General features: G+C 56.4%; 1 protein-coding gene across 6 annotated transcripts in view; it reads left to right on the top strand.

Moving 5' to 3' along the window:
* The window catches only part of jmjd1cb (jumonji domain containing 1Cb), a 72,432-nt gene extending 46,796 nt beyond the window's left edge, over window positions 1–25,636 (top strand). For 3 of the 6 annotated variants that reach the window (XM_023831002.2, XM_023831005.2, XM_023831004.2), the window contains 25 exons: window positions 3,639–3,752; window positions 8,729–8,834; window positions 9,988–10,112; window positions 10,205–10,348; window positions 10,737–10,778; window positions 11,087–11,354; window positions 11,747–13,389; window positions 13,863–14,035; window positions 14,378–16,632; window positions 17,273–17,474; window positions 17,898–18,112; window positions 18,445–18,597; window positions 19,060–19,149; window positions 19,419–19,546; window positions 19,658–19,874; window positions 20,034–20,221; window positions 20,303–20,590; window positions 21,325–21,493; window positions 21,591–21,681; window positions 21,768–21,898; window positions 22,228–22,350; window positions 23,182–23,321; window positions 23,656–23,832; window positions 24,114–24,245; window positions 24,674–25,636. In XM_023831002.2, the coding sequence (XP_023686770.2) occupies window positions 3,639–3,752; window positions 8,729–8,834; window positions 9,988–10,112; window positions 10,205–10,348; window positions 10,737–10,778; window positions 11,087–11,354; window positions 11,747–13,389; window positions 13,863–14,035; window positions 14,378–16,632; window positions 17,273–17,474; window positions 17,898–18,112; window positions 18,445–18,597; window positions 19,060–19,149; window positions 19,419–19,546; window positions 19,658–19,874; window positions 20,034–20,221; window positions 20,303–20,590; window positions 21,325–21,493; window positions 21,591–21,681; window positions 21,768–21,898; window positions 22,228–22,350; window positions 23,182–23,321; window positions 23,656–23,832; window positions 24,114–24,245; window positions 24,674–24,769 (7,410 nt within the window). In that variant the 3' untranslated portion in view covers window positions 24,770–25,636. The remainder of the gene's footprint in view (window positions 1–3,638; window positions 3,753–8,728; window positions 8,835–9,987; window positions 10,113–10,204; window positions 10,349–10,736; window positions 10,779–11,086; window positions 11,355–11,746; window positions 13,390–13,862; window positions 14,036–14,377; window positions 16,633–17,272; window positions 17,475–17,897; window positions 18,113–18,444; window positions 18,598–19,059; window positions 19,150–19,418; window positions 19,547–19,657; window positions 19,875–20,033; window positions 20,222–20,302; window positions 20,591–21,324; window positions 21,494–21,590; window positions 21,682–21,767; window positions 21,899–22,227; window positions 22,351–23,181; window positions 23,322–23,655; window positions 23,833–24,113; window positions 24,246–24,673) is intronic. The other 3 variants (XM_072703692.1, XM_023831003.2, XM_072703693.1) reach the window with 3 other exon arrangements.
* Window positions 25,637–25,995: the final 359 nt, after the last annotated feature.

Raw genomic sequence — 25,995 nt, 5'->3', positions numbered from 1 at the left:
TGCACTACACCGTTAGGGTTATCTTTTATCTCTGGCCTCCTTTCCTGTGGTGTGTGTAATCGTAGTAGCGCTTGGCGTTTGGGGTAAGGGGTGTCATCTTTGTCATGGTAATGCAGTCGTTTAACAGGAAGCCAAGATTCTGCTGAAATATCTGTGTGTGTAAGGGGGTGTATTTTCGGCGGCAGATTTGTGGGCGGTTTCTTGACCGTGGCGTGTAGGAGCTTGGGACGTTCCTCGGGTCCCATTGATCTGTGCTGCATTAGTCCTGCCATATTAGCTCAGCTGCTGTGTGCCGTCTTATCAGTATTTATACCAGGGCAACCCCAAGTGCCGGGCGCTTGTATTTTGACAAGTACCTTCGTTTGTTATGGCCAGTTAAGCTGATTAAGGACTGCCCTTCTCCTAGAAGAGCTCTCTGGGTCTATGGGGGGGGTGTCGTGGGCTCTGTAATCTTCGTGATCCCTGCTGGAAGTGTGTGGGCACAGGGGTGGGGGGTGAGTTGCACTCTGACCCCTTTAGCATGACGCCGCTACGGCGAGAGAGGCTGTTTTTAATTACATCAGCGTTTGGTACAAAGTGCACTTTGGACACAGGGCTGCTCCAGAAAACACGCAGGCAGGCAAGAATGGCTGCAGCTCCCACGCCTGATTTCCCCCCCCCCCCCACCCCAACCCCCTCCCAAAGCGATCATACTAGGCTTAACTGGCGTCCTCATGCTTCTTGTTGGCAGGCACGCCTCGGACTGGGATTTTCATGACCGTCCCCAGTACGATCGTGTGACCCGTGTCCCACGGGGCCCTTCCAGGTAGCCGGGCTGAGCCCGGCTATTTCTCATGGGGCTGGATTGGGCTGCTGGGTGACCCGGCGCCGCTCGCAGGCGTTTCCTAACTCGCACACAGTGGCAGCTTTGTGCTGCGGACCCGAATGGGACGGGGGACGGAGGGTGGGGGGGTGGTTGGAGGTACACGAGGCTCATGCCGGAACACGTGTTCTGGATCGGGGTCCTTGTTCGAAAGGGCTTTATCGGTGTAAGGGTAGAGGGGTGACCTCCAGACAGCCATAATATGCTGAGTGTTCTCCCAGCGCGACGACGCTGAAGTTCGCCTCGCTCTCAATGGCTTACTATTTACACAGCTTTCTCTCCAAGAGCGGTTTTTGGCTGTAACTCGGTACGACATTTTGAGCTGCGAGAGGCCCAAATGACAGGAATTTGCCGTTGGTTCTGGTTTTAGTGTGCTCCCCCCACCCCTGCTGTCTCCAGTCGGAAATGTGGTGGTTCAGGTAACTGGGAGAGCCGAGAGGCCTCGTGACGAGGGCGTCGGCCCGCCCGTCCTGCATCCGCAGGCGTTATGGCGAGCGCTCCGGCGGTAAGCCCCCCCCCCCCCCGCCTGGTTATTTATTACCTTCAGGTGAGGCTCTCAGCACTTAGCGTTAACGTCCCCTCGAAAATCACGCCGCTTTCTCATGCTCCTGAGTAACCCGGCAGCGGCTTCTGCTCTTACATGATTAATAATGGTGGGGGGGGTGGGGCGGGTGGTGGGCGTTCGTGCGTGTGTGTGTCGCTGCGTCAGGCGGGACGGCGTGCCCGTGAAACCGGAGCGCAGTGCCTCTGACCTTCATCAGATAGCAGCTTCCTGTTGGCCCTCGGGCTCCAGGAGCTGTTCAGAGGATGATGGAGCTAAAGCCGCGCCTCCAGCTTGCTTAGGTATGCATGAGATCCAGCAACGGCCTCTCTTAGCATTCCAGTGCACTCAGCCCTATAAAATATTTACTGTTGAGTTATGGTGCAGCCCTGTAATGTAGGGGAAGGACAATATTTTGGAGATCCTTTGTCTAGCGAGAGCCCCGACGTGCAGAGAAACACCCCCCCGCCGTGATTAATGTCTTTCTTTATTTAGGGATGCAGTCAGATGAAGGGGAGTGCGCTTTGTGCCCTTTGCCAGCTCCTCGTGCGTTCTAACGGTTCTCCGGTGGCCGGCACTAGGGGTGACCTGCTTCTGCTGCCGCAGAGGGCCGTGCGCCGCTTTTTGTTGCGAATTGAGACTAATGCAGAGGCCTTTTCACCAAGGGTCCGTCGCCACTTGCCGTCCCCCTGTGGGTCGCCGAGGTCAGCCTGGTTCTATTTATAGCCGCGAGCCGGTAGCTAGTGACTGCGGCTGCAGAGAGCCTCCTTCTTTACCCTTTAGGAGGCGGGATCATGGAAAGCTTGATAAAAACATGTCTGCTCGCCGCGTACCTTTCACGAGGCGACCGGGAGCCTTCCGGAACCCCCTTGAAACCACCTTTCTTATGCTCGTGCACGTTTTCGCCACCAGAAGGAAACACCTGTTTTCTTTTAAGGCAAGCTGATCTGATCGCGAGCTGCTAAATTTATCTGCCCCAGAAAAGTGTGATGTTACTGAGGCACTGGAAGGCGGCTGTAACCTTGTTCCAGAAGAGGAGCATGCGTTACGGGGAGACAGCGACGGCCCCGCAGATGAGGGCATGGTGCTGAAGGTCACCCCCTCGCCACCGTGCGGCGCACACCGACACACGCGGCCAATCATTCTCTCTGATCCTCTGCTCTAAGTTGACCATTACCCTGCTATTGTGCCCATTCAGAGGCCAATGGATTGACTGCTCTGTCCGGGCGCAGCACCTTTTATCGAGTTTGTTAGTTAATCATTCACTCATCCTGCCAATGTCACCCTCCGCATGTTAATAAAGGGGAGAGATCTTCCCTGTAAGATGGCCAGCCTGGGGGGGTCGGCAGGGTCACCCACCGCGCAGCAGCCTGGGAATCGCTCGCCGTGCATCTTTATTACCCTTTGAGCTGGAGACCCCTGTGCGTCAGCCGTCAGCTCCACGACAGCCGCCCCCCTCCCCCCCCCCTGCCACCAAGCCATGGTTACAGCGTTGTAAAATTGTCGACTGCTGACTGAAATGCTATTTCCAATAGTCCCCGGCATGTTGCTTCAGTTTCACGGCTGGAATCCCTCTCCGGACCAGATCGCCGTGTCGTGTAGCTCATAAGAGGCTAGACCTATGTGGCCGATTGTAACCCGTCTCCGTATAACCGAGGCAGAAACTCGAGTCACTCCCACGGCACAGTTTGTCTCCAAGGAGGAGAGGCGCTGTCGTGCTTCTCATTTTTGTGGAGGTCATGAACAACCCGCTCATAGGATGCTTGGGGCAGATTTTGAGTCCTACCTTTTCAGGAGCAAACATTCATCCTAGTTTTCACATTCAGGCTGCACTGATGAGCAGTTTGAGGTGTCCTCGTCACCTGCGCTTCACTGCCAGGCAGTACCTGTGTCCCCCGGCGCCGCTCATCACGCTTATAATTAATCTGACGACCCGTTCTGAGGAGAACGGAGGTTTGATCAGGTCGCTGAGGCCCGCTGGCCGTTCCTGGAGAGCCGGCGGTGTCACGCGCAGCTTCAAAGCACCCAGCCGCGCCCTGCGCACGTGCTCCCATGCCAGCCTGCATGCCGAGCCGGGCGGCGCTGAGCAGCCCTGACGGACGGCGACATAAGAGACGACGTATCCACGGGGGGAGTGGAACAGGCGCATCAAAGCCGGTGGCCCCCTTTGAGCTGTCAGCCCGCGCCTTTAATGATTTCCTTGTTATTCTTAATTCGGCCCTTTTCATTTCGCAGGCATTCAGGCCTCTGGTGGGGAAAGCGGTGCTGGGCTCCATCGCGGCCGTGGAGTTCTTCGCCGACAGGCAGCTGGATTTCCTGACAGACGACGACGCCTATCAGCTCTATCAGGTGGGACGCCCCGCCGCAGCCACCTGCGACGCAGGTCTTTATTGCGGTGCGTGCTGATGGCGCAGGTTTGGCACAGATGCTGCAGGTTTTTTTTTTTTTTTTTTAATCCTCGACGCAAGGCATCGGTTTTGACTCGAGACGCGGTCACTGAAACCTCTGTGCCTGGAAACTCCGGGTTGGAGCTCAGCCACCTGCAGGGGGAAGTTGACGCCGATATTAGAGGAGCATGCAGACGGCCGTAGATGGCGAGGCCTGATAGGTGGGCCCAGCCGCCCTCGTCTGCATCGAGCTGCCGCACGCTGACCAGCTCTCGTGTCACGGGAAGTGCACCCGGCAGCTGTGAACGCCCTGCCTCGACTGGCAATCTCTTCCTGTTATTGATTCGCTCGCAGTGAATCTTGTCTCACCCAGACTCCTCGAGCTTCTTGCCTCTCTGTCATACTCGGGGCGTGATGGAAAAGTCCCCTCGCATCCCTTACAGGCGTATCACGGGACCGAAAGGACAAAGGCGCTCGGTGGCCCCTCCCATTGGCTGCTATGATTATTGCAGCAGCTCCTCTCTGCTCTCTTTGTTGGGGTGGTGCATGCCCTGAGGAATTACAGCTTCATAGGCGACTCTCATTTATTACTGTCTAATCAATCTCAAACGTGGGCAAATTGCTATCGACTCGCACTGTGAGCTGCCGTTGGTTCCCGGGTGGTGCTGTTGTGTACCAGGGTGTTTTACTCATCATGCGGCATAAGTGAACGTCAGCCTAACCTCCCGACGAATCTGCAAAGAAATGCTCATGACTCGCTCATGACTCGCTCATGACTCGCTATCGCCCCCCCGTGCCCCCTCTCTGTCATCCTGGGCTCTCTCATCAGTGTCTGTGCAGCGAAAAGGTTTTAATTTGATTTCTCGTGTGTCTTTTTTTCCTGTTATCCTGGGGGGCAGGGGGGGCACTGAAGCACCTCATCCCAATCTGTTTGGGCCCCGGCTGCACAATGAGGTTATTGTTGCAGAGGCCACCCGGCAGGAGCCGGGGGTGGGGCGGGGGCTGCTCTCAGGGGCTTTGGGTGGACAGCACCCCCCCATTTAATTAGTACTTGGTAGCTTCCCTTCCAGCATGTGGAGGCCCCCCCCCATACCGTTATGGTGGGCTGCTGCTTAAGCGCCGTTCGGTGTATTTGTACATCCATGGCCTCTCTTTGAGCCGGCTCGGCCCTTTCTGTCGCCGGCTGTGAGATCCTCCCCAGAATCAGGCAGAAACTCTCCCCCTCGGTATCGGCACCGTTCAGTGAATGTAACCCCTCCTGCCAAATGTCGTTCCCATGGAGCCGGGACTTCTTTAGCGGACACCTGCGGGTCCCTCCTGGGCCCGGGCCAGCTTGGGGTGTAGGGGGTGTCGGCTCTGTCCGGAAGGCGACCCGGAGCGGCGTACTGGCTGGACACCACCCTCGCGCATCTGCGGCTGTATCGAGTTACCGCAGCAACAGGCTTTGTTCCTGTACATACACACGCCGTGCATGCATATTACATTACCCTAGCAACAGGCCGTGCCGAGCGGCTGCCCGTGTTTCACGCCGCCCGCGTCTTATGCTGCCCTAGCAACAAGCCGTTCCTGGCTGACGGACTCAGCCGCTTCATGTCGCGATACCTTAGTAACGGGCTGCCTTTGTGGTGCTTCCGCCACCCCGCATCGCCGTGCAGCACCGCTCCAGCTGGTACCTCAAATTACTTGTTTATTTTCTCTCTTCTGATTGGTGCCTTTTCTCACTGGATGCGGTTTGTCTGTGTTGTGGCGGATTAAAAGCATTTCAGAAGTGAAAGTGGGTCTGAGGAGATCCGTACCTGTTTTCTCGACAGGAAGCCCTAATTTCCTTTCTTCATTAGCCGTTTGCTCGGCTCTCTGACGCAAGAGTTGAATCAGCTCTCCCTGGTTAATAGTGCCATGGTAACGCGTCTGTTTCTACTGAGCTCTGCAGTTCCTTTATAGATCTACGGTGTCGTTTTTTTTCCCCCTTCAGCCTTCCGGGTTGGTGATTCCTCCCCCCCTTCCTGCTCTGTATAGGTTAAGCTGTGTAGGGTATTAGATCAGAGCTTCAGGGGCATCGTGCATCAGATAAGGAATGTTGCTGTGATCGTTCCCCAGCAGCTTAAACATCCTGCCGGAATCCTTAAAGCGTTTGTGTTTTTGCATTTGCAGAGCGGCCTCTTGCAGCCGCGGCGGCGTGACATTAACCGCGGAGTCTGGATAACTGTGTGTGCGTGGGAGGTGCTGGTGGGATGCACCGTGGAACAGTGTGTCAGTAATCCCCCCCCCCACCCCCACCCCCAGCTCACCTTGACATGTGCGCTGAAGGCTGTGAATCACCGGGGGGACACGGGGGGGAGGGACACTAAAACGTGCCCTCCGCCATAAAGCCCCCCCCCCCCCCCCCCCCCGGCTGCCTTTCTGCTGCTCGTCTCGTGTCAGCTCCCTCGGCCTGTTCCTCTGGGGGCCGCGGGGGCGGGGGGCATGCTAATCAGAGCACCCAGTCATGTGTGGCCACTCTGTAATGGGAACCATCTCTCCCGGACCGCATTCATTCTTAATGAACACACTGTTAATTTTTGTGACGTACAGTGGCAGTCCGTGCTGCACGGACAGGTCTGCTGTAACGTCCTGTCCGGCATTTTCTGCAAAGCCTAGAAGTCGGTCACCCCGTGGCCTGGCGTAAAACAAAGAAGCTGTCGTCGTTGTTTGCTGCTTCTCCTCCTTTCATGAGCTCGGCCCCTTTAATGGCAGGTCCTGCACGTGTGGGGAGTCCTTGGCTGTACCCGGCCATGCGGAAGCTCAGTGCAGCCCTGACGTCGCAGCATCACAGCGGCCAAGGACATGCAGGCTCTGTGGGCAGGCAGGCCGGCAGGCAGGCAGGCCGGCCGGCCAGCCAGCCAGCCAGTCAGTCGCTGGCTCACTTGCTCGCGCGAAGAACGCGGTCACGCCGCGCTGACGAAACTCCATGTCGGTGTTGGGAGGGGGCTTGGATTTCCGCAGGCTATTGCGGCAGGCGTCCGTTAGCACACGCTGGAGCGCGCCTGAGACCCTCCCCCCCCGCACCAACCCCCCTCACCAAATGGGAGCACAGATGGCGTTGGGTTACAGCGGCGAGCGGGGACTTCCAGGGCGCTGAAACAGGGCCCGGGCTCGTCTCCGGCTCGGACACGAAAGCCGCAGCGAGCGAGTGAGCGAGCGAGGGAGGGAGCGGGAGGGAGGCAGGACGCCTTGTTTATCTAGGTCAGAGTTGAGTCTGGAAGTGTTTTGCAGCTCTGAGAGGCTCGACAGGCGCATCTCTGCGTCCGGAGCTGCGTACAGCCGTGAGGAGAAGCCTTTACTGCACTGCCGGGAGAGTGATGGACGACAGCCCACTGTGGGGGGGAGACCCAGTACATCTGCTGTGCCCTTCACTGGGACGTGGCTGTGTGAGTGTGTGCGTGTGTGTGTGTGTGTGTGTGTGTGTGAGCAGAGAGCCTGCAGCATTAAGCAGTAGCTGTAAGACTGATGAGCTGTAAGTCTGGACTCAAATGGTCGTCAGGCCTCCTTTTAGCACAGCGTTTAAAAATGTTTTTTTTATTACATTTGAGGCTGCGGCCATTTTCGTTTTTCCGTTTAATTTTTATTTCTTAGGTCTGATTCAATGAAAAAACGTGGCCATTGTCTCGGAGGGCCTGGTGGAGGAATTGGGTGCAGTGGGTGTGGAGGGTTGGGATTCCTCTCTGCGACAGCTGAGCGGCACAGCGTGGGACAGTCGGAGCCAGCGGCAGGCTTGTCCTCGGCCCGATAAATAAATCATGTCCCTCCCTCGTGGCTGTGCTTAAAATAGAGCCGCCGCTGCGGCCTTTCGTCGAAAGCCACACTGCGGCGGGCAGGAAGACGCCCATGTCTCTCTGACACCACTGACACGCCTCTTATCTTGCGTGCAGACGCCCTGCAAGGGGCGTCCTCTCCCCTCTGCCGCTTATCTAGCAGAGATGACCATCATAATGATGCTAATTCTGCTTTCTGTGGCGGAGATGGCTGCCGGCATGTGAGTTGCCTTGGGTGGGGCGTGGGGGGGAGATAGGCCTGCTCTGTTTATGAGCCCCCCTCCCCCACGGAGCGCCTGTGCAAACAGCCGCCCTCGACGGGAGGCCCCGCTGCTCACCGCCAGCACAATAGACGGATTTCCTCCCCGACCCCAGCTGAACCCTCCGCGCGTGCAACAGAAACCGCGTCCTCAGCCGCGGCCCGGCAGAGTGGCTCTCGCCTTCCGACCGCGGGCCCCTCTCACGTTCACCCGTGCGTTTCCAAACAGTGCCGCGCACCTGCAGGTATCCAAGGGCGTCTTGCCCCTGCGGGTATCAGCCATCCCACCTACCTCCCCATTCCTCAGTGCTGTGCTGCAGCATTGTGCTCATTTGTCCATAGGCGACCTGCGTCCACGATGTATGTGCACCTGCGTATGTGTTCCTGGCATCTGCAGGCCTTTCAGTAAGGACTGTGCCCATGTCTGTCTGGGAATACGGCAGCCTGCCCGTGTCGTCCCCACCCCCCAGCCTGTCAAGCACAAGTCTGTCGCAGGATCTGTCTCCAGGGGCTCTGGGGGGAGACGGCTCCAGCGCGCTCCTTAGCCGGAGCGGAGACAGATGGGCATTGTCTGCCGTTCTCAGCGTTGCACGCTTACCGCTTGTTTACCCGCCGTCAGCCGGCTCTGCGTTGGCGTAGGTGATCAGTGCCGCCTCCGGATCCGGCTTGCCCCGAGGTGGGGGCTTACACGGGGGTGGGGGGGGTCATGTGTATCACCACCACATCATACTGCTCCATCCAGTTTCATTGTCACTGCCTTTTTCCTTTGTGGGGAATACACCTAATCTGTTGTGTGTTTAAATTGAGCTGCTTTTGAAGACTGGTAATCAGAGTTGATGCCATGTCTCTTTTTCAGTTATGAATGGCATCTGTTCTTTCTTTTTACAGGATGATGCAGACAGTTTGAATCCTGTTCTCAGGGACAATCCGCAGCTTCATGAAGAGGTGAAGGCCTGGGTTAAAGATCAAAAGGTTCAGGAAATTTTTATGCAAGGTATGGGAGAGTTTTACCCTGCTGTGTCTTGTTTCCCCCTCTCCCCCCAAATCTCCACGCAGTCCTCATCTGGTCAGCCACCCAAGGGCTCGGTGGGTCGGCTTGTTTACTTGTTTACGCGACAGAATTCCAGCCCCACAATCAGGGATAATTGTTCAACTTGGCAGCTTCCAAAAAAAGAAAAAAAAAAAAACAGAATGGAAAGAATCTGAAGCCAAAATTTTGGGTGGAGGGGGAAAACAAGATGGTGCGGTTTCAGCACTGGAAGCGATCGCATGCTGCCTTTGTGCTGGCCGTGACGTCCCCCGCCCCTGTGTCCCGGCCACGGCTCACCACGCTGACGCATCGCAACGTCGAATCCTTGCCAGTAATCTGCTGCTTTATCGCCTTTTTCAGCTAGCAGTAGATATTAGCTTCTTTCCGACGCACACATTTACGTTTTATTAATTTTATCCAAAGGGACGGAGTGGTGGCTCTGAGACTAGGGGTCTGTGCCAGCAACTGGAAGGTTGCTGGTTCAAATCCTGTGAATGCCCACAGTGATTCTTCTCCTTCGGGCCTTTGAGCGAGGCCCTTAATCTGCAATTGCTTCGTCCTGGATATGACGTTAATCCACATCCAACCCTATAAGGTGGTCCTCCAAATTACACGGAATAACTTGGGGGTTGGTGACAGGATTGGCACTCCAGCCACCAGAAAAAAACTCACACTGGTCTATTTGGACTAGTGTGATGCTGAGGTATCACCTGCCACATGGCTGCACTCAGGTTCTCATCCCTGAGATGGTTTGTCGTGTGGTGGGTGCAGCAACACACTGTAATCAGTGCTCTTTACCCTACCTCTATCCAAAGCAGCGTATATTTTTCCTGGAAGCAGGGTCAGCCAGTCCGTGGAGCATTTGGGGTTAAGGGGCTCACTCAAGGGCACAATGGTGAAACCACTCTGCCGAACCTGGGATTTGAACCGCCAACCTTCTGATCACGGGCCATAGCCTCCTAACCCACGGAGCCACACTCCGGCCCACATGCGTGCTCATGCACATGCAGGAAGACTGGCGTATATGTGACCTACAGCTGAATTGTTGGTCAGGGTGCACGGCAGACACACTGTGCAGCTTAACATTTAACACCCCCCGCCCCCCTGTTCCCTGCAGGTCCATACTCGTTAAATGGCTATAGAGTACGAGTTTACAGGCAGGACTCTGCAACCCAGTGGTTCACGGGGATCATCACCCATCACGATCTGTTCAACCGCACTATGATTGTGATGAACGACCAGGTAGGTGTCATGGCTGGGCCACGTCAATCTGGGAGCCCCTCCTCGATCTGCTCCCGGCCGCACGCTGCCTCTCTGCTCTGTTTACCCCCCAGGTACTAGAACCTCAGAATGTCGACCCCTCTATGGTACAGATGACCTTTTTGGATGATGTTGTCCATTCCTTGCTGAAAGGTGAAAACATTGGCATTACATCCAGACGCAGGTCTCGCTCCAGCCAAAACAGCAACACTGCCCATGTGAGTAGGGGGGCCCTGGGGGAGGGGTGGTTGGGGGTTTAATTTTTTCACAGTACATTTTTAAAGTCTCAGCCCTTTTTCAGAAACGTCGACCTTGTGACCTTTTATTCATCCATGTCGAAACGCGTACGGGTCTGTGTTTGTCTGCGTGTGTAACACCAGCCACTGAATGCCGTCTTCCTGTCTGTAGCTAGCTTTAAAGTAAAGTTCCTATGTGCTTACATTTGCTTTATTAAGAGGAAAAAGCAGAACAGACTTCTGTAGTTCAAACATATCACCGGTCCCTTTATCATTAACAAGATCTTTCTGTTCCACCTTGTTCTATCCTGTCCTGTTCTGTTCTGTTCTGTTCTCCCTTTTAAACATTAATTGGGGGATATGCGAGCAGACCGCGGGAGGGAGACCCACCGGCACCACAGCAAGCACTCAGGTACCGGGCGGCGGCCTCTGCAAGCACTAGCCTTAGCGCCTCAGTAGTGCCCGACGATAAGCGGACTTGTGATGGCGTTTCTCTTGGTTAGAGGAGGAATGAGGAGCCATAGGAACTCTCCTTTTAAGCAGAGCCTTTATGTCGTTTTGGGGAGATGGCTGTACCCGCCCTGGGGTGTAGAGTAACGGTGCGGGAGGAGCTTTGGGCTTTTCTCTCCTCGTTCCCCATTCGGGGTTAGCGGGGCGATGGGATGGGGTGGGGTTCTGGAGCCACTCACCGCTGGCATTCCCTCCCTCCTCCTCTCCCAGGGTCACTACACTCGCGCACAGGCCAACAGCCCCCGGCCCGTCATGAGCTCGTCAGGGCCAGCTCCCAAGCAGGCGGCCCAGCAGCCGCCCTCGTCACAACAGCAGCAGCAGCCGGTGCAGGCGCAGCCACAGCAGCCAGCGCAGCTGCAGCAGCAGTCCCAGCTCCCCCAGCAGTCCCCGGGCCAGCAGCGGGGCTCCCGTTCTGGCCGTAGGAAGGGCTCCGACAGCAGCGTGCCGGACGACGACAAGCTGGACGGGGGAGGCAGAGGTGTGTCTGTGCCGAGGGAAGGGCGGGGCCTAACCAGTAATGGGGGAGGAGCTTAGAGGGACACCCATCAACCAATCAGAAACTGAGGCCGGGATGTGTCTGCCGGCTCTGAAGAGAAATGGACATTTTAAGTGAGCATAAATTAAGCATGAGAGTCATGAATCAGCCATCTAATGTAGCACTTACAGTGCAATTAGCATTTTTAATGCTGGGAAGGGATGACATCATGTTCCTGTCAGAAGGGCAGCGTCGAGCCTCAATGCGGTATAAGGAAGTGTTTCGGTGATGAATGAAATTCCCAGGTGTGTGTGTGTACGTGCGCGGTTTGAGAAGGTGGCTGGCTTTGCTCATCCTCACACATCTCACTGGGGTCCTCGTTTCCATCCTTACAGACTACTGCAAGAACAAGAGCAAACCAGCAGTGAATAAACGAAGGAAACCTGAGGAGGATGACAAGAAAGGCGGTCTGAAACGACTAAAGGCAGACAACGTCTCTGACTTCTCCGAGAGCAGTGACTCCGAGAACTCTAATAAGAGAGCCGTCGACTCTTCCTCTGAGCATGGCTCAGAGAGCGAGCTGAAAAGCAAGAGCACTTCAAAGGCTGCCCAAGAGGAGGAGAAATCCCAGGGTTCCAAGGGGGCTGAGGAGCTGGCTCTCATGGATCCCCTGTCTCCCTGGGAGAAAACGCGAGGAGATGAAAAAAGCAGCAGGTCTGACGCACAGCCAGGGGCCGAGGGCGAGTGGCCAGCTCAGAGCTCCCTGGCACAGGCTCCCAAACTGCCCGCCTCCCTGGGGCAGAGCGGCAGCGCCTCGGAGACCCCGGGCTGCATCGTGGAGGCGAAAAGCACTGTGAGAACACTATCCAAGGAGCATTACGGCAGCCAAGTGCCACGCACACCCAAGTGTGTCATCGACATCACGGAGGAGGGCGGGGCGCCCCCGGGCTCACGGGAAGGCCCGGGGGCTGCGGCGAGTCCGCCGGCGCTCCAGAAATCCGAGCCGCACGTCTCCGAGCCCAGGCACCCGCCGTCGAAGCCCTCGGGCCCGGAAGGCAGGAAACCGGAGAGCGGCCAGCAGGGGGCGCGCGTCCTCGGCCACCTGGAGGTCATCCGGCCGGTGACGTCCGTCAGCGAGTCCGCCGCCGTGGCCGAGAGGGAGAAGGTGCAGCAGTATTCCTCCATTGTGCCGTGCGTTAAGAATGCCTGTATGGCCGAGGACGTCAAGAAGGCGCACAAGCCCAGCCCGTCACCCGAGGTCCACAAACCCAAGTGCAACCCCTCCCCCGACGTCGCCAAGTCGAAAACCCAGAGTGCCGTCGAGACGTCCAAGCCCAAGCCCAACACATCCCCCGAGGTGGCCAGGCACAAAGCGCGCCACCAGGACGGCCCTGCCCCCACAGCCGGCCGCCCCGCTTCCAAGGTCGACCTGGATGTCCCGCGCTCCAGCTTCAAGCCCGTCCCTATGCGTGGCAGCCAGGAGGCCACCAAGAGCCCCCTCATCATCGACAAGAACGAGCACTTCACCATCTACAGGGACCCGGCGCTGGTGCGGCCCGAGGCTGACCTCACCCACCTGGCCTTCGTGCCCCAGCACCTGCACCCGCTGCACGCCTCTTCCCACGGCACTTGCCTGGCGGCCGGCGCCCACCACCCCTCCCACCTGCTCTCCGGCGCCCCCATCGGCGCCCACCCCGCCGTGCACCACGCCCACCTGCTCCCAAGCGTACTCTCTGGGATGTCCCCGGCCTCCCTGCTGGGGGGGCACCCCCGCCTGGACTCCGGCCCTACGGCAAGCCTGGGTCACCTCGCTCTGGCCCATCACCACCCCCACCAACAGCAGCAGTTCCTGCAGCAGCAGCCGCCGCCCCCCCTGCTGCCTCAGGGCCCCTCTGGAGCGTCCTACAACCAGTTAGGCCTCTACCCCATCATCTGGCAGTACCCCAATGGCACCCACACCTACCCGGGCCTCAGCTTGCCTCCGTCCAAATGGGTGCACCCTGAAAACGCCGTCAGCTCCGAGGCCGGCTTGAGGAGGGTATGTCCCCCCCCACTTGGGGAGCCACATTCTCCTGTTTAAACAGCTGAGGGGTGTTTAAGTAGAGATCTGACTACATTTTATTCACATTTCTGTCACTGAATGGCTTCCTGTTACATTTTCCCAGCAGTGGGCTGACTGTATGTGGGACTCGGTAAAGGTTGACTTGTAACTTTGAGTGTGGGAGGGAAGACATAGTTGACCGCTGCCTTATCCGCGTGCAGACGTTCTGTGCCACATCCCATGGTGCATTGGGGCGCTCTGTACCATCACAGTCCACCTTAACCAGTCCCAGCTGTGGGAGGGCCTCTGCAAATGGTGTCAGCGGTGTAGCAGATGCCGCGGACTCCGTCACACTCCAGCGCTGCACAGGCAGCCCTCCCCCTGCGGGGGCCGCAGTAGGTGTGCTGAGCACTGAACGATTGGTGGCGTGTGGCCCGGTTTGACTCTGTGCGGGTGTGTCTTCCTGGCAGAACACGTCCAGCCCCTGGCTGCACCAGCACACCCCGGTGTCTTCGGCAGACGGCCTGGGGATGCTAAGCCACGTCCCCGTCCGTCCCGCCAGCGCTGACCCCCACCGGCCTGTCAAGATCAATGCGCACGCCAGCCCCCCTCTCCCCAAGATCGCCGGCGACCGCCACAAGGAGTGAGTGTCTCTGGCCACCATGCGTTGTGTTTAAGGCGAGCGCTGAGGGGACCTTCGCTGCTTTCTGTGCTCTGTCTGATTTACCCCAGGCTGTGCATTCAATGCCGTTCTGCCGATGCTCACGTTGGCCTTCTTACTCCGTTGGCTGGAAACTGCATGAGTGGGGTGTGATTTTAAGTGTACCGCGCATTATATGCAGGATTTTCCCCTTATGTGATACTGATTCCCCTCCTGCTGAGCAGCCCAGCTGTGCAGCACCGGTGCAGTGTGTTATCAGACCTGTTACCCGAGTCTGCAGACAGACTGTTCGCTTTTTTTTAATGCTTTTTTCTCTCGCTCCAGGGAGCTGGAGAAGAAAGCTTTCGTCGAGTCCATACGGCCGATCGCCACGCTGCACCTGAAGCCGGACCCGGACCGCAGCCGGACCCCGACGAGCAAAGACGGCCAGCTGCAGCGCCTGTTCGCTGAGCCGCTTCCGGGACCGGGCAAAGTCCAGCGCTCCGGCCCGGACGCCGCCGACCGATCCAGCAAGTACAAAGAGGAGAACCGGCGCATCCTACAGGAGAGCATCGAGGTGGCGCCCTTCACGGCCAAGATCCGCTCCGGCGAGCCCGAGCGTGACACCTATCCCCGCGTCCCGACCCTGCCGCAGCCCCCGACCTCCAAGGGCCACACTGTTCAGCCAGAGAAGGAGGCGGAGCTTGCGGCAGCCGAGCTCTACAAGTTCAAGCACGGCACGCCGCAGTCGGCACCCCCTAGCACATACTTCACCACCCTGTCCAACAGCGTGGTCAACGAGCCACCCCGGCTGTACCCCTCAAAGGAGATGAACCCCTACTTTGAGAAGGCGGCTGGGAGGGACCTGGCTGGGAGGGACCTGGCTGGGAGGGACCTGGCTGGGAGGGACCTGGCTGGGAGGGACCTGGCTGGGAGGGACCTGGCTGGGAGAGACCTGGCTGGGAGGGACCTGGCTGGGAGGGACCTGTCCACCTCTGGGGCTTTCAACAGTAAGTCTTTGTCAAAACCTCCACCGCTGATCAAGCACCAGCCTGAGGGTGAGGGCCTGGCAGGCAAGATCACAGAGCAGCTCTCCCAACAGGTGGCATTGCACCCCCTCAGCACCCCCACCAGCGAGAGGAGGAGCCCCGCTGTCCCGTCGTCCAACCCTCTGCGGTGCATGCCAGCGCTACACCGGGCTCCCGTCTTCCACCCTCCCACCCAGCAGACCGTGGAGCGCAAGGAACCCGGCTACGGCCGGCTGTCCCCGCCCACACTTACCCCCATCCAGCCCGTCAGCTCTGCGGGGAAGCTGTCGGAGCAGCAGAAGCCCCCGACGCTGCTGCCTGAGATGCGCGATGTCGCTGCCGCCTGCAAGGGCGCCTCTGACACGGTGTCGGCAGAGGCCTGGAAAGCCAGCGACCCTCAAGGCCACGAGAAGCCCGGCTGGCACCCGGACAAGGGCGCCGTGAAGCCAGTGGCCGCCACCGCCTCCGTCATTGTGCGCCCGGCATCGTGCATAAAGTACGACGGCTCGCCGCTTCCGAAGGCCAAGGAGCGACCGTATGCAGGCAAGAGCCAGGCGGACTGTGTGATCCTGGCTGAGTGCAGGGAGCCTGGGAGGGTCATTTTGCCAAACACAAACCTAGAGGACTCGCAGTTCAAGAAGAACTTCCTGAGGCCGCCACAAGGGGGCTTTTCTGGCTGTGCCGCAACTGCCGCAAGTCCTGCGTGCAGTGCCAGGGCCGACACTGCGGCCTCTGGGACCACAGCGGCCAGCATCCCGGGCCGAGTCGCGCTGGACGCACCATCCTCCATTCCCACTGCGACCGGAGCCAGAACGGATTTTACGGGCCCCAAAGGGCCAGAGCAGGAGGGCTGGTCTGGCAGCAGCGCTGTGGCACCCCCTCCCAGCACAGGAAGCACTACACAGGCCGGAGCGGGTCAAGCCTACCCCGGAAACTTCGTCCACCTGAAGAAGCACAAGGCGGCGCTGGCTGCAGCCCAGTCCAGGAGCAGCGGCGCCACTGAGGGCGAGCCCACCAGCACCAAGCCCCTCCCATGCCCAGCTCCCATTCCACAGGACAGCATCCCGGCCGGCAGCACACCAAGCATAGCGAGCCCCCTGACCAACGGGCAGCCCGCCCAGCTGAGCCAGCCGAACTACCACAAGTTGAAGAAAGCTTGGCTCACCCGGCACTCGGAGGAGGACCGCAACACTAACAAGGTGGAGAAGACAGGGGGCGCCACCGCGGCGGAGATGATCAAACCCTGCACAGTCAGCCTGGTTGCCTCCACGTCTGGCGACGTGGACGTCGACAAGGAGGGCAAAGGGCAAGATGAACGAAGCATGCAGGAGGACCGGAGGACGCGGCGTGGCAGCAAGAGGGCTTACGAGTCGGCCTCTGAGAGCGCAGATGACTCGGACGAGAGCGAGAGCAAGTCGGAGCAGAGGGCCAAGCGTCAGCCCAAGCCCACATACAAGAAGAAGCAGAACGACCTGCAGAAGCGGAAGGGCGACAATGAGGAGGAAGAGGTGAAACCCAACGGCGTCTTCAGGAGCGCCAGGGAGAAGACCAAGCTCAAGCTGGCCAGCAGCAGTAAGTTGCAGTTCCCGCTCGCTTCCGGAAGACGCCGATCATGTCTCTCACGTGGCCGCGGCCTATAAAGCGCCCTTTGTGTGCGCGCCGCCCCTCACTCCTCACGTCCGCGCCGAAGAACACTCGGTGCTGAATGTTCTCATCGTTAAGTTGGAAAGGGAAGGTACTGCATGGAAAATGTGTTGAGTAATTCACATCTGGACTGCAGCTGGGCCAGCCGAGACGTCCGTGTTTGTGTGGAGCTAGTCTTGCCAGGCCAGCGTTAAGTGTTTGCTCCTTTTAACTGGGACCCAGTGCACACTTAGCAGTTCTCAGTGTCGTCATTTGGGGCGGGTAAGGAGGACCCCGTTTAACAAAGCGTGCGTCCTAATGGCGTAGCTTTTGGCGTTTATGTGGAGATGATGGCCTACATGGCGCCGGGTTTGCTGGAGGAACTCGACCGTCTCACGGCGCTCGGAGCTGTGTGCCGGCTCTGTCCGTTCTGCACTTTGTCTTTTCGTGTAGTGCCGATACATGCGTTTGCTTGTGTGATAGATCGCAGTGTGACTAGCCGGCTGCAGATGCCTGGCGCGCTGCTGTGAGTGCACCCCCCCCCCCCCCTTCCCTGAGGCTGCACATGACTGCCTGCCTTTGTTCTCAGATGGGATCCCCCGCTCGGTGCTCAAGGATTGGAGGAAGGTGAAGAAGTTGAAGCAGACCGGGGAGTCCTTCCTGCAGGACGACTCGTGCTCCGAGATCGGGCCCAACCTGCAGAAGTGCCGCGAGTGCCGGGTGGTCCGCAGCAAGAAGGGCGAGGAGCCGTCCCACTCCCCTGTCTTCTGCCGGTTCTACTACTTCCGCCGGTGAGTGTGCCGTCATGTGACCTGTCAGATGATCTGAGGCACTCTGCTTATACAGTATAGTCAGTAGGTTCTGCTTTCCAAATGAGTGTTTTTAATACTGTATATGAAGAGCTCATAATGGCTGTCACCGTTTATAATCGTGCTTACTGCCTGACATGTTTCATAACGTGTTTTTTGGCCGGTTTTTTTAAACCTCCAAATGATTCATGGGAGGGAGAAGATGCTAAAAAATCTTTTTTTTTTTTTTTGCACTAATCAGCATGAGATGTTGACATTAATGGAACGTCTGTTGGGGATTCCTCTTCGCCTTTATGGCCGGCCAGTCGGACCTTTTGACGATGGGGTTGGTAATGTTGAAGTTGTTATTGGAAGAGCGTGAGAACTCTCTAATTACCCCTCTCATTCCCTGCCCTGCCCCCACAGCCTCTCGTACAGCAAGAATGGTGTGATAAGGATAGATGGCTTTTCCTCGCCGGATCAGTATGACGAGGAGGCCGTGAGCCTGTGGGCCCCAGACATGTACGAGGACAACGAGCTGGACCTGGAGACCTCTAAGTACATCCTCAGCTACATTGGGGACAAATTCTGTCAGCTGGTCATGACAGAGAACACCGCAGCCACGTGGATCAAAAAGGACGGTGAGCACTGAATGCCGGTCAGGGACTGGGGGGCGGGAGTGGAATGCAGATTAATTGGGTAGGAAAGATATTTAAAATAGAATCGTCCTTGATACCAGCATGGACGACGTTTTCCTGTCTGTGAAGACTGAGGTTTTTGAAAACCTTCTCGTATATAGGTGACAGAATGTACCGGACCTTGTGTGGAGAAATGTGCGCACTTTCGTAAAAACAGGAGGAGCACAGCGCCGCTATTTTCCCAGCGCCATCTGTCAGGGCGAAGCGCGGCCGCAGCTGGGAGCCCGCTGCCCGTGAACGTTCGTTTCATCCGCCCTGTTTGCTTTGCCTGGCAGCCAAGATCGCCTGGAAGAGAGCGGTGAGAGGCGTGCGGGAGATGTGCGACGCCTGCGAAGCCACGCTGTTTAACATCCACTGGGTCTGCCAGAAATGCGGATTTGTGGTCTGCCTGGATTGCTACAGGGCGAGGGAGAGAAAGAGCTCCAAAGGTCAGCCGTCATGCGCACTCTTACTGGAAGCCGTGCCGGGGATGGGGGGGCATGCAGGGGTGGGGGGGGGGGCACAGGATCCGAACGCATTCCGAACCTCGCTCTCCATTACGTTTTTAAATCGCCGCACAGGTGTATAACACAGGGGGGGTCGTCTGCCGTCTACGCGGCGGGTGGTGTGTGTGGGGGTGGGTGCAGACGAGGCTGCCGCACCTGGCTTCTCTCTCTCTATCAGGGGAGGTGTGCATTGAGCGCCCCCTGGCAGAAGTACCCATCTGCACACGCTCTCCCCTCCTGGATTGCAGTGACACAGCTGGCATCCTGGGGTGTTGGCAGAACCTGCCCCCTACCCTCCCGATAAACACGCAAATTAAAGAGGTGGTTTTAAATAGGGGCTCTTAAGCAGTCGTCAGTGTTCCGTCGTGGTCTTGGAGGATTAACATGCCTTCCCTCATCCCGCAGACAAAGAGCTGTACGCCTGGCTGAAGTGTGTCAAGGGGCAGCCGCACGACCACAAGCACCTGATGCCAACGCAGATCATCCCGGGAACAGGTAGGGAGCGACAAAGCAGCCTTTCAGGGAGGTGGCTTGGGAATAAAGTCACCTTTCATTTAATGCCCCCCCACCATGGCGTTAAAGAGAGGCACATAAAGAGAGACACGGACGTCGACCCGAAAGCCAGGCCAGTGTCTGGCCTTATGCGACGTGGTGCTCAGTCAGCCCGAGTCAGGCTGCTTTAGGGACTCATGGCTGATGCCATTTTTTATGTGAATTTGTCATTTTTCTTTTATCTACTAATGCCCCCCCTGCCTTTCTCCTAGTGCTGACCGACCTGGTGAATGCTATGCACACCCTTCGAGAGAAGTACAGCATCAAGGCGCACTGTGCCTGCGTGGCCAAGCAGAGCTCTCTACTGGCCAAGCTGCCATCCACCAACGGTGTCTCGCAGGTGCTGTTCCCCGGCACCCTCTTTTAACATGGCTGCTGGCAGGCTAGCGTGACCCAGACAGGTGGAGCAGAAGTTTTCACGCACGCTTCTGTTTTTGTTGTCTGACCCCAGGTGCTGCAGAACGTGCTGAACCATAGCAACAAGATCTCTCTGTGTAAGCCTGACATCCAGCAGCAGGGCGCCCCCCAGAGGGTGGAGGCCAACGGCAGTGGAGGCAGCCCTGGCAGCGAGTGCGGTGCGGACAGCAAGCTGAGCCCACCCGAGTCGCAATCCCCCCTGCACTTCCTGGCCGACCTGGCTGAGCAGAAGTCCCGCGAGGAGAAGAAGGGTGGGTGGGTGGGGGGGGGTGACACAATAACAGGATGTGGCCAGGTGGAGGGGGGCTGGGGGATTTGGCTGACAGCAGTCAGGGCCGATTCTCATGCACGAAAGTTGGCCGTTAAATCCCCGTTACCTCCGGCAAAATAACTTGGCTCTCCCCCCTCAGAAAACAAAGAGTCGCCCTTGGGGAAGGCGGTCAAGGAGGAGAAGGAGCATTGTGAGGGTCTGGTGACCAACAGCACGGAGCAGGGCTCCACGCTGCGGGACCTGCTCACCACCACTGCCGGCAAGCTGCGGCTGGGCTCCACGGATGCCGGCATCGCCTTCGCCCCCGTCTACTCCACCGCGTCGCAGGTGGGGCCCACTGCACACCCCCGGGTGGGAGGGCTAGGCCTGAACCTGGCACCTCTCACACCGGGCCCTTCCCGTCCACAGACCGGCAAGAGCGGACGCAGCATGCCCAACATCCTAGACGACATCATCGCCTCGGTGGTGGAAAACAAGATCCCGGCCAGCAGGAGCGCCAAAGCGGGCCCCAAGCGCGAGGCGGGCGAGGAGGCGCGGCCAGAGCGGAGGAAGGCCGTCGCCGCCGCCGATGAGGCCTCCAGGCTGCACGCCGACATCCCGCACTGCTGGTTGTACGAGCGCCGGCTGCTCTGGCTCAAGGATCACCGCAACCCCAACAACTGGAAGCTCTTCAGGGAGTGCTGGAGACAGGGCCAGGTGGGGGCCGCCGCTGGGGAATAGCGAGGGGCTGCGGGGACCGCGTGCGCACTGGCGCGCTTGTTTAGAGCTGGTGACGGGGCATCACAGGCCATGTTTGTACGCTACTGTCATCTCTGTTTGCATTCTCTCCTGTTTTGTGTTGGTCTTTCCGCAGTGACTCACGGTGACTTTTATGGAGTTATTTTTGGGGCACTGTGAGATCGTAGCACCATCGGAAAGCTTTGTATTAAGATGAGGCTCCAGGCTGTAATTGCATTTTATTCTAGTGCGGTAATGTTTAATATTCAGTTGTATGTTAATGCAGTTTCTATAATGCGAATGATAAATCAGTTGTACTGCATTAACCTTGAGCTTGTGTTTCCTTGAACAGATTGAGTATAACACTCGACGAAGTACATTTTTCTTTTAGTGATGGGCAGTAGCCCGTTTTCTTAAACAATATTTTTGCTAAGGTTTGGCTAAAGAAAGTCTAAATAGTATCATTGAGACACTGAACATTGTGGGTAGACCACTAACAAAAACATCTGGCAGACATTAATTCAAGGACAGCTTCACCTCTCCCCTCAAATCGTTCTTCTTTTATAATCACATTTCCTCATTTATTAGTGACTCTTTGGAGCAGCCTCCCCCCCCCCCCCCCCCCCCATTTTTATTTCCTGATTCCTCTCGTCTTCGGTCCATGCCAAACAGACGTACTGAAGGGAAAATCCTTTTTTAAATTTTGCTTCCAGCCCGTGCTGGTGTCGGGGGTGCATAAGAAGCTGAACAGCAGTCTATGGAAGGCGGATTCCTTCAACCAGGAATTCGCCGACCACCAAGGAGACCTTTTAAACTGCAAGGATGGTGTGGTTTCCAACTCCGGCATCAAGGAATTCTGGGATGGCTTCGAGGACCTGACGAGTGAGTGGCTGGCCTCGGCTCGACCCGTAAACCAAAGGCTCTTTGTTCATTCGCCACTCATCCACTCATCCCGCCGACTATCCGGGTATTTCCGTAGAGCGGCCGAAGTCCAAGGACGGGGACGCCATGGTGTACCGGCTGAAGGACTGGCCGTCGGGTGAGGAGTTCATGGCCCTCATGCCTTCCAGGTGCAGCCCTCGTCTTCTGCGTTCGGTTCATTCCCTTTGTGCGGCTCGTGATAATTACCTAAACGTTCCTCTCCTGCACACGGCAGGTACGACGACCTAATGAAGAACCTCCCCCTTCCGGAATACTCTGACCCCGAAGGGAACCTCAACCTGGCTTCCCATCTGCCGACATTTTTTGTGCGGCCTGACCTGGGCCCGCGGCTCTGCTGTGCATATGGTACCCGAGCCGGCCTCCCGCCTCCCACACACGGATACCTGATCAGGCTGTTCGATATGCGTGAACACGGATACATCTGTATATGTTTGCTCCAAGATGACTCCAGTACTTCATAGTCTGTCGAAAGAACTTGCACTCGGCACATACCAGTAGCTTACCAGTGCACGTCACAACAGATCATTCTCTTCTTGAATCTGCTACTTTGAGACTTACTCGAGGTTATAATTATCCGTTTAGAATAAGTTATGTTGTCCTATGAGCGTCGGGCCGCCGTGACAGGCACCCTCCGCCCCGGCCTCGTCTCATCCGTCACCTCTCCTCACGCACAGGGGTGGCTGCGTCCCAAGAGCAGGACTTCGGAACGGCCAACCTCCACCTGGAGGTCTCCGACATCGTCAGCGTCCTCGTTTACGTTGGTGTGGCCAAAGGAAACGGAGTCCTCTCAAAAACAGGTACGTGTATCGTCCCCCCCCCCCCTGCTGCCTGGCAGGGTGGGAGACTGAGAGTTTAGTGAAGTAGGTCAGGCTGTTTTCCTTCTGGAGAGAGTGACACAGCGCAGATTCGCCTCCCTTTTCGGCTGTGGGAACTTAATGGCCGGGCCTGTGCACTAGTTTTTTTTCATATATTTTATTGGGGGGGGGGGCGTAGAGCAGGAAAAATAGTGTGCTGCGACATTAAAGCCTCCTTTTAACAATGGAATGTCGACGAGCGCCCGAGGAGAGACATCTGGAAGGAGTTACCGGAGTCCCCTGGCCCCCGCACACTCGGACTCCGCGTAATTGTTGAGAATAAATCCACGCGAGACAGAAACGGCTCTGTCTGCCCCGCCGCCCGGCTGGAAAAGGCCTCGGACACTGAAGCGAGGCCGGCCTGAGACCATGTGTCCACGGTCCATGTTGGTGTGCTGATATCTCTGGTTACTCACAATAAAAAATAACAGGCTTAGCTCAGCGCTAAAAATGGCGTCCTACCGAGCTGCCTCTCAGCAGATGAGCTCGAGCCCGCGTCAGGGTAGGACTGTAGCTCGCAAGGTCGTGACCCCTGGTGTTTAGACTTGGCATCTTGCCTGGGCATAGTCCTGCCTCTCCCCCTCCCCTTCCCCCCCCCCCCCCCGTGCCCTGCCTGCCTGCCGGCTATTTATAGCACAGCGGCTTTTGCGATGGCACAGCCTAGAGCGTGTGGCTCGGGGGGGGGGGTGGCTCGCCTTTGCGGTTGGGGCCACAGCTGTCTGCCTGGGGGGGGGGTCAGTGCACCTTCTTCCTCACCATGTCCTGTGTGTGTAGGCGTGTTGAAGAGACTGGAGGAAGAGGATCTGGATGACAATTTGAAGAAGAGATTGAAAGACTCCAGTGAGACACCGGGAGCCTTATGGCACATCTACGCTAGCAAAGACGTGGACAGAATTAAAGAGTTCCTGTACAAGGTTAGCGCTGCAGCTTCCCCCCGCCACTCTCTGGAGCTCTTTGCTTTACTTTTCCATGAATATCGTTATAAAATGCTTCACTCCCTCCAGACAGGCCTTTTATTGAGGGATACCTAATTACTTCCCTACTCATGAACTTTTGTCCTTTTTATAGGCACACGTACGTTCCTCTCTTCTTAGCTCTGGCTGCAGGTTTTACCTCCATATGCTGAGAGCAGATATGTCCGGTGTGGGTACAGGCGAGATCACGCACAGAGCCCCCTTCCCAGCACGTGCAATTTCTTTTATCGGTGCTGTTTTAACATCCTGGTGTGGGCTCTGTCTGCCACGGCAGGTCGCCAAGGAGCAGGGCGTGGAGGTGTCCGCCGAGCACGACCCGATCCGCGAGCCTGGCTGGTACCTGACCCGGAAGCTACGGCAGCGGCTGCAGGAGGAGTGCGGGGTGCAGGGCTGGACGGTGGTGCAGTTCCTGGGGGACTCCATCCTCATCCCCGCGGGGGCGCTGCACCAGGTGCGTCCGCACGCTCTGTCCCTTCCCGTTCCTGCTGTGATCACCATCGTCTTTGTGTGTCTTTCCCAGCTGTATTCTCCCATGTCCTCCACCGGTTTCTTGTGGATGTAGCTTCACTGATGACTCACTGGCTTAAAGTGTACTGGCAAAGCAGTAGCATTTCAGTGTGTTCTCATTTTTGGGGGGGGTGGTGGTGGTGGTGGTTTACTCTGCTGCAGTGAGAACAACATGCTCTCCTCCCTCCCTGCCCCCCCTCCCTGTCTCTCTCCCACGCTCCTCAGGTGCAGAACCTTCACAGTTGTGTCCAGGTGATTAATGACTTTGTATCTCCGGAACATGTGGTGCACTCATTTCATTTAACACAGGAACTGAGATCCTCCAAAGAAGAAATGAACTATGAAGATAAGCTACAGGTAAGGATGCAATGCAGCTCTCCCTTTCTGGAACGGCGCCCGCTGGTTGCTGCGGCCCCTCCTCCCTGTGTGATTACATCATCGCTGCTGTAAATGACATGCTTTGCTGCCCTGAACCCAAATGGGTCTAGCTATTCATTGTTTTCCCAGTTTCACTATTTTCTTCAAATTTTTGGTGAAATTTCAATTTGGCCATTGCTTATTTTCTTAGTCCTTGGTTAAGTTCATGGTAAGCTGAAGAGATGGAGTATGAAATCTGTACTGTGGGGTCCATGCTGACCCACACCCAGGCTGCACGCCCCCCACCCCACCCCACCCCACCCCACACGCTTCTCACATTAGCCATGTACCGTTTTCCGTCTTCAGACGACTTTCCCCGTGTGAGTGCTCGTCTGTCAAACGTGCTTCTATTTCTTCATCTTCTGCAGGTCAAGAACATCTTTTATCACTGTGTGAAAGATGCCGTGGGAACATTGAAGCGGTGCTGTGCTGAGGAGCTGGACGAAACAGAGGAGAACTCGTGACGGTCACCTGGCTGCCAGCAGGAGAGACGCCTGTCACACACCCGCCTTGTAAGGTGGAATATGCACACTAACCTTTGCGTCATGAACCTCCAGTGCCAAGCCGACTTAAAAAAAAAAAAACAAAAAAAAAAACACACACACAAAGGTATTTATTTGTTATTGACCCCACTGCAGTATAGCCCAGAGCATCAGGTAACTGTGATTCAATGCAAGTCAAAAGATAATCTGCAAGTAATGGCCTTGCTGTTCCCTCTTGTGTTTTTTCTCTTTTTCTTACTGTATATTGTTTCAGTGAAAATGACTAAAATGATGTATTTATTTTTTAAGAGTTCTATGCTATGTTATAGATCAAATGTAAATGTGACTTGTACAGTTTGCTAAATCGATTCTGATACCGTTCACTACATTGAGACAGTTACTGTGAGAGGATACAGACAGCAGCTGTTGCCTGTACTTGCTGAATTGCAGTCCTCATGCCATATCTTTTGACAATTAACTGCCAAACTATTGTAAACATTGTAAAGGTATATGTATAAAAAAACAAAACAAAACAAAAAATGCTACATGAATAACACACTTTCTGCATTTTATTAAAAAGTATTCGTTGTAAAATTGAGACATTTACAAAGTTGTAATTTATTGAAGAAAATTGTCTCGTTTTGTTAAAATTTACTATGGTGAACTTTTGAAGTTAAATGGAAAAAAACTTAGTATGCTGTGTAAATATATACATATATACATTCGATGATGTATTTTTTTAAAACATGGCTTGCTTCAATTTCAAATTTTAAAAGTGCAAGTGTTACATGCTTTGTACATTGAAGTTCAAAGGGCTTTTACATTGTCCATTAAAATGGATTTATCAAAGTCTGCCGGTGTTGGCTCTACTTGTGGGCTGATGGTATACAGCTGCGCGATTGGGGTGTCGGGACTCTGTGGGGGTGCTGCCATTGTTCTGGGGCATGTACTGTGTAAACTTAGGCTTGTAGATCTGCTGCTCAGCCTGTGAGCTGCCTGCCCCCTTTTGTGGCACTGTCATGGACTTCAGATGCAGTTTGGGGTGAGAATTAAAATATGCCTTTGAGACCTGTGGTGGGGTGGGTTCATTGTGCTGCCAATCAGCGCCCCCCTTAACCTATGACCCATCTCCCATTGGTTATTGTATTGGTGATTGACAGCTTGTGGGAACTCCCCACTCTGCCGAAATGTGCTATTGATGACTTGTG

This window comes from Paramormyrops kingsleyae, chromosome 20 (genome assembly GCF_048594095.1).
Source record: "Paramormyrops kingsleyae isolate MSU_618 chromosome 20, PKINGS_0.4, whole genome shotgun sequence".
In the NCBI taxonomy this organism is placed as follows: Eukaryota; Metazoa; Chordata; class Actinopteri; order Osteoglossiformes; family Mormyridae; genus Paramormyrops; species Paramormyrops kingsleyae.
The sequence above is the reverse complement of the archived record's forward strand: the minus strand, read 5'-3'. Positions and strand labels throughout refer to the sequence as shown.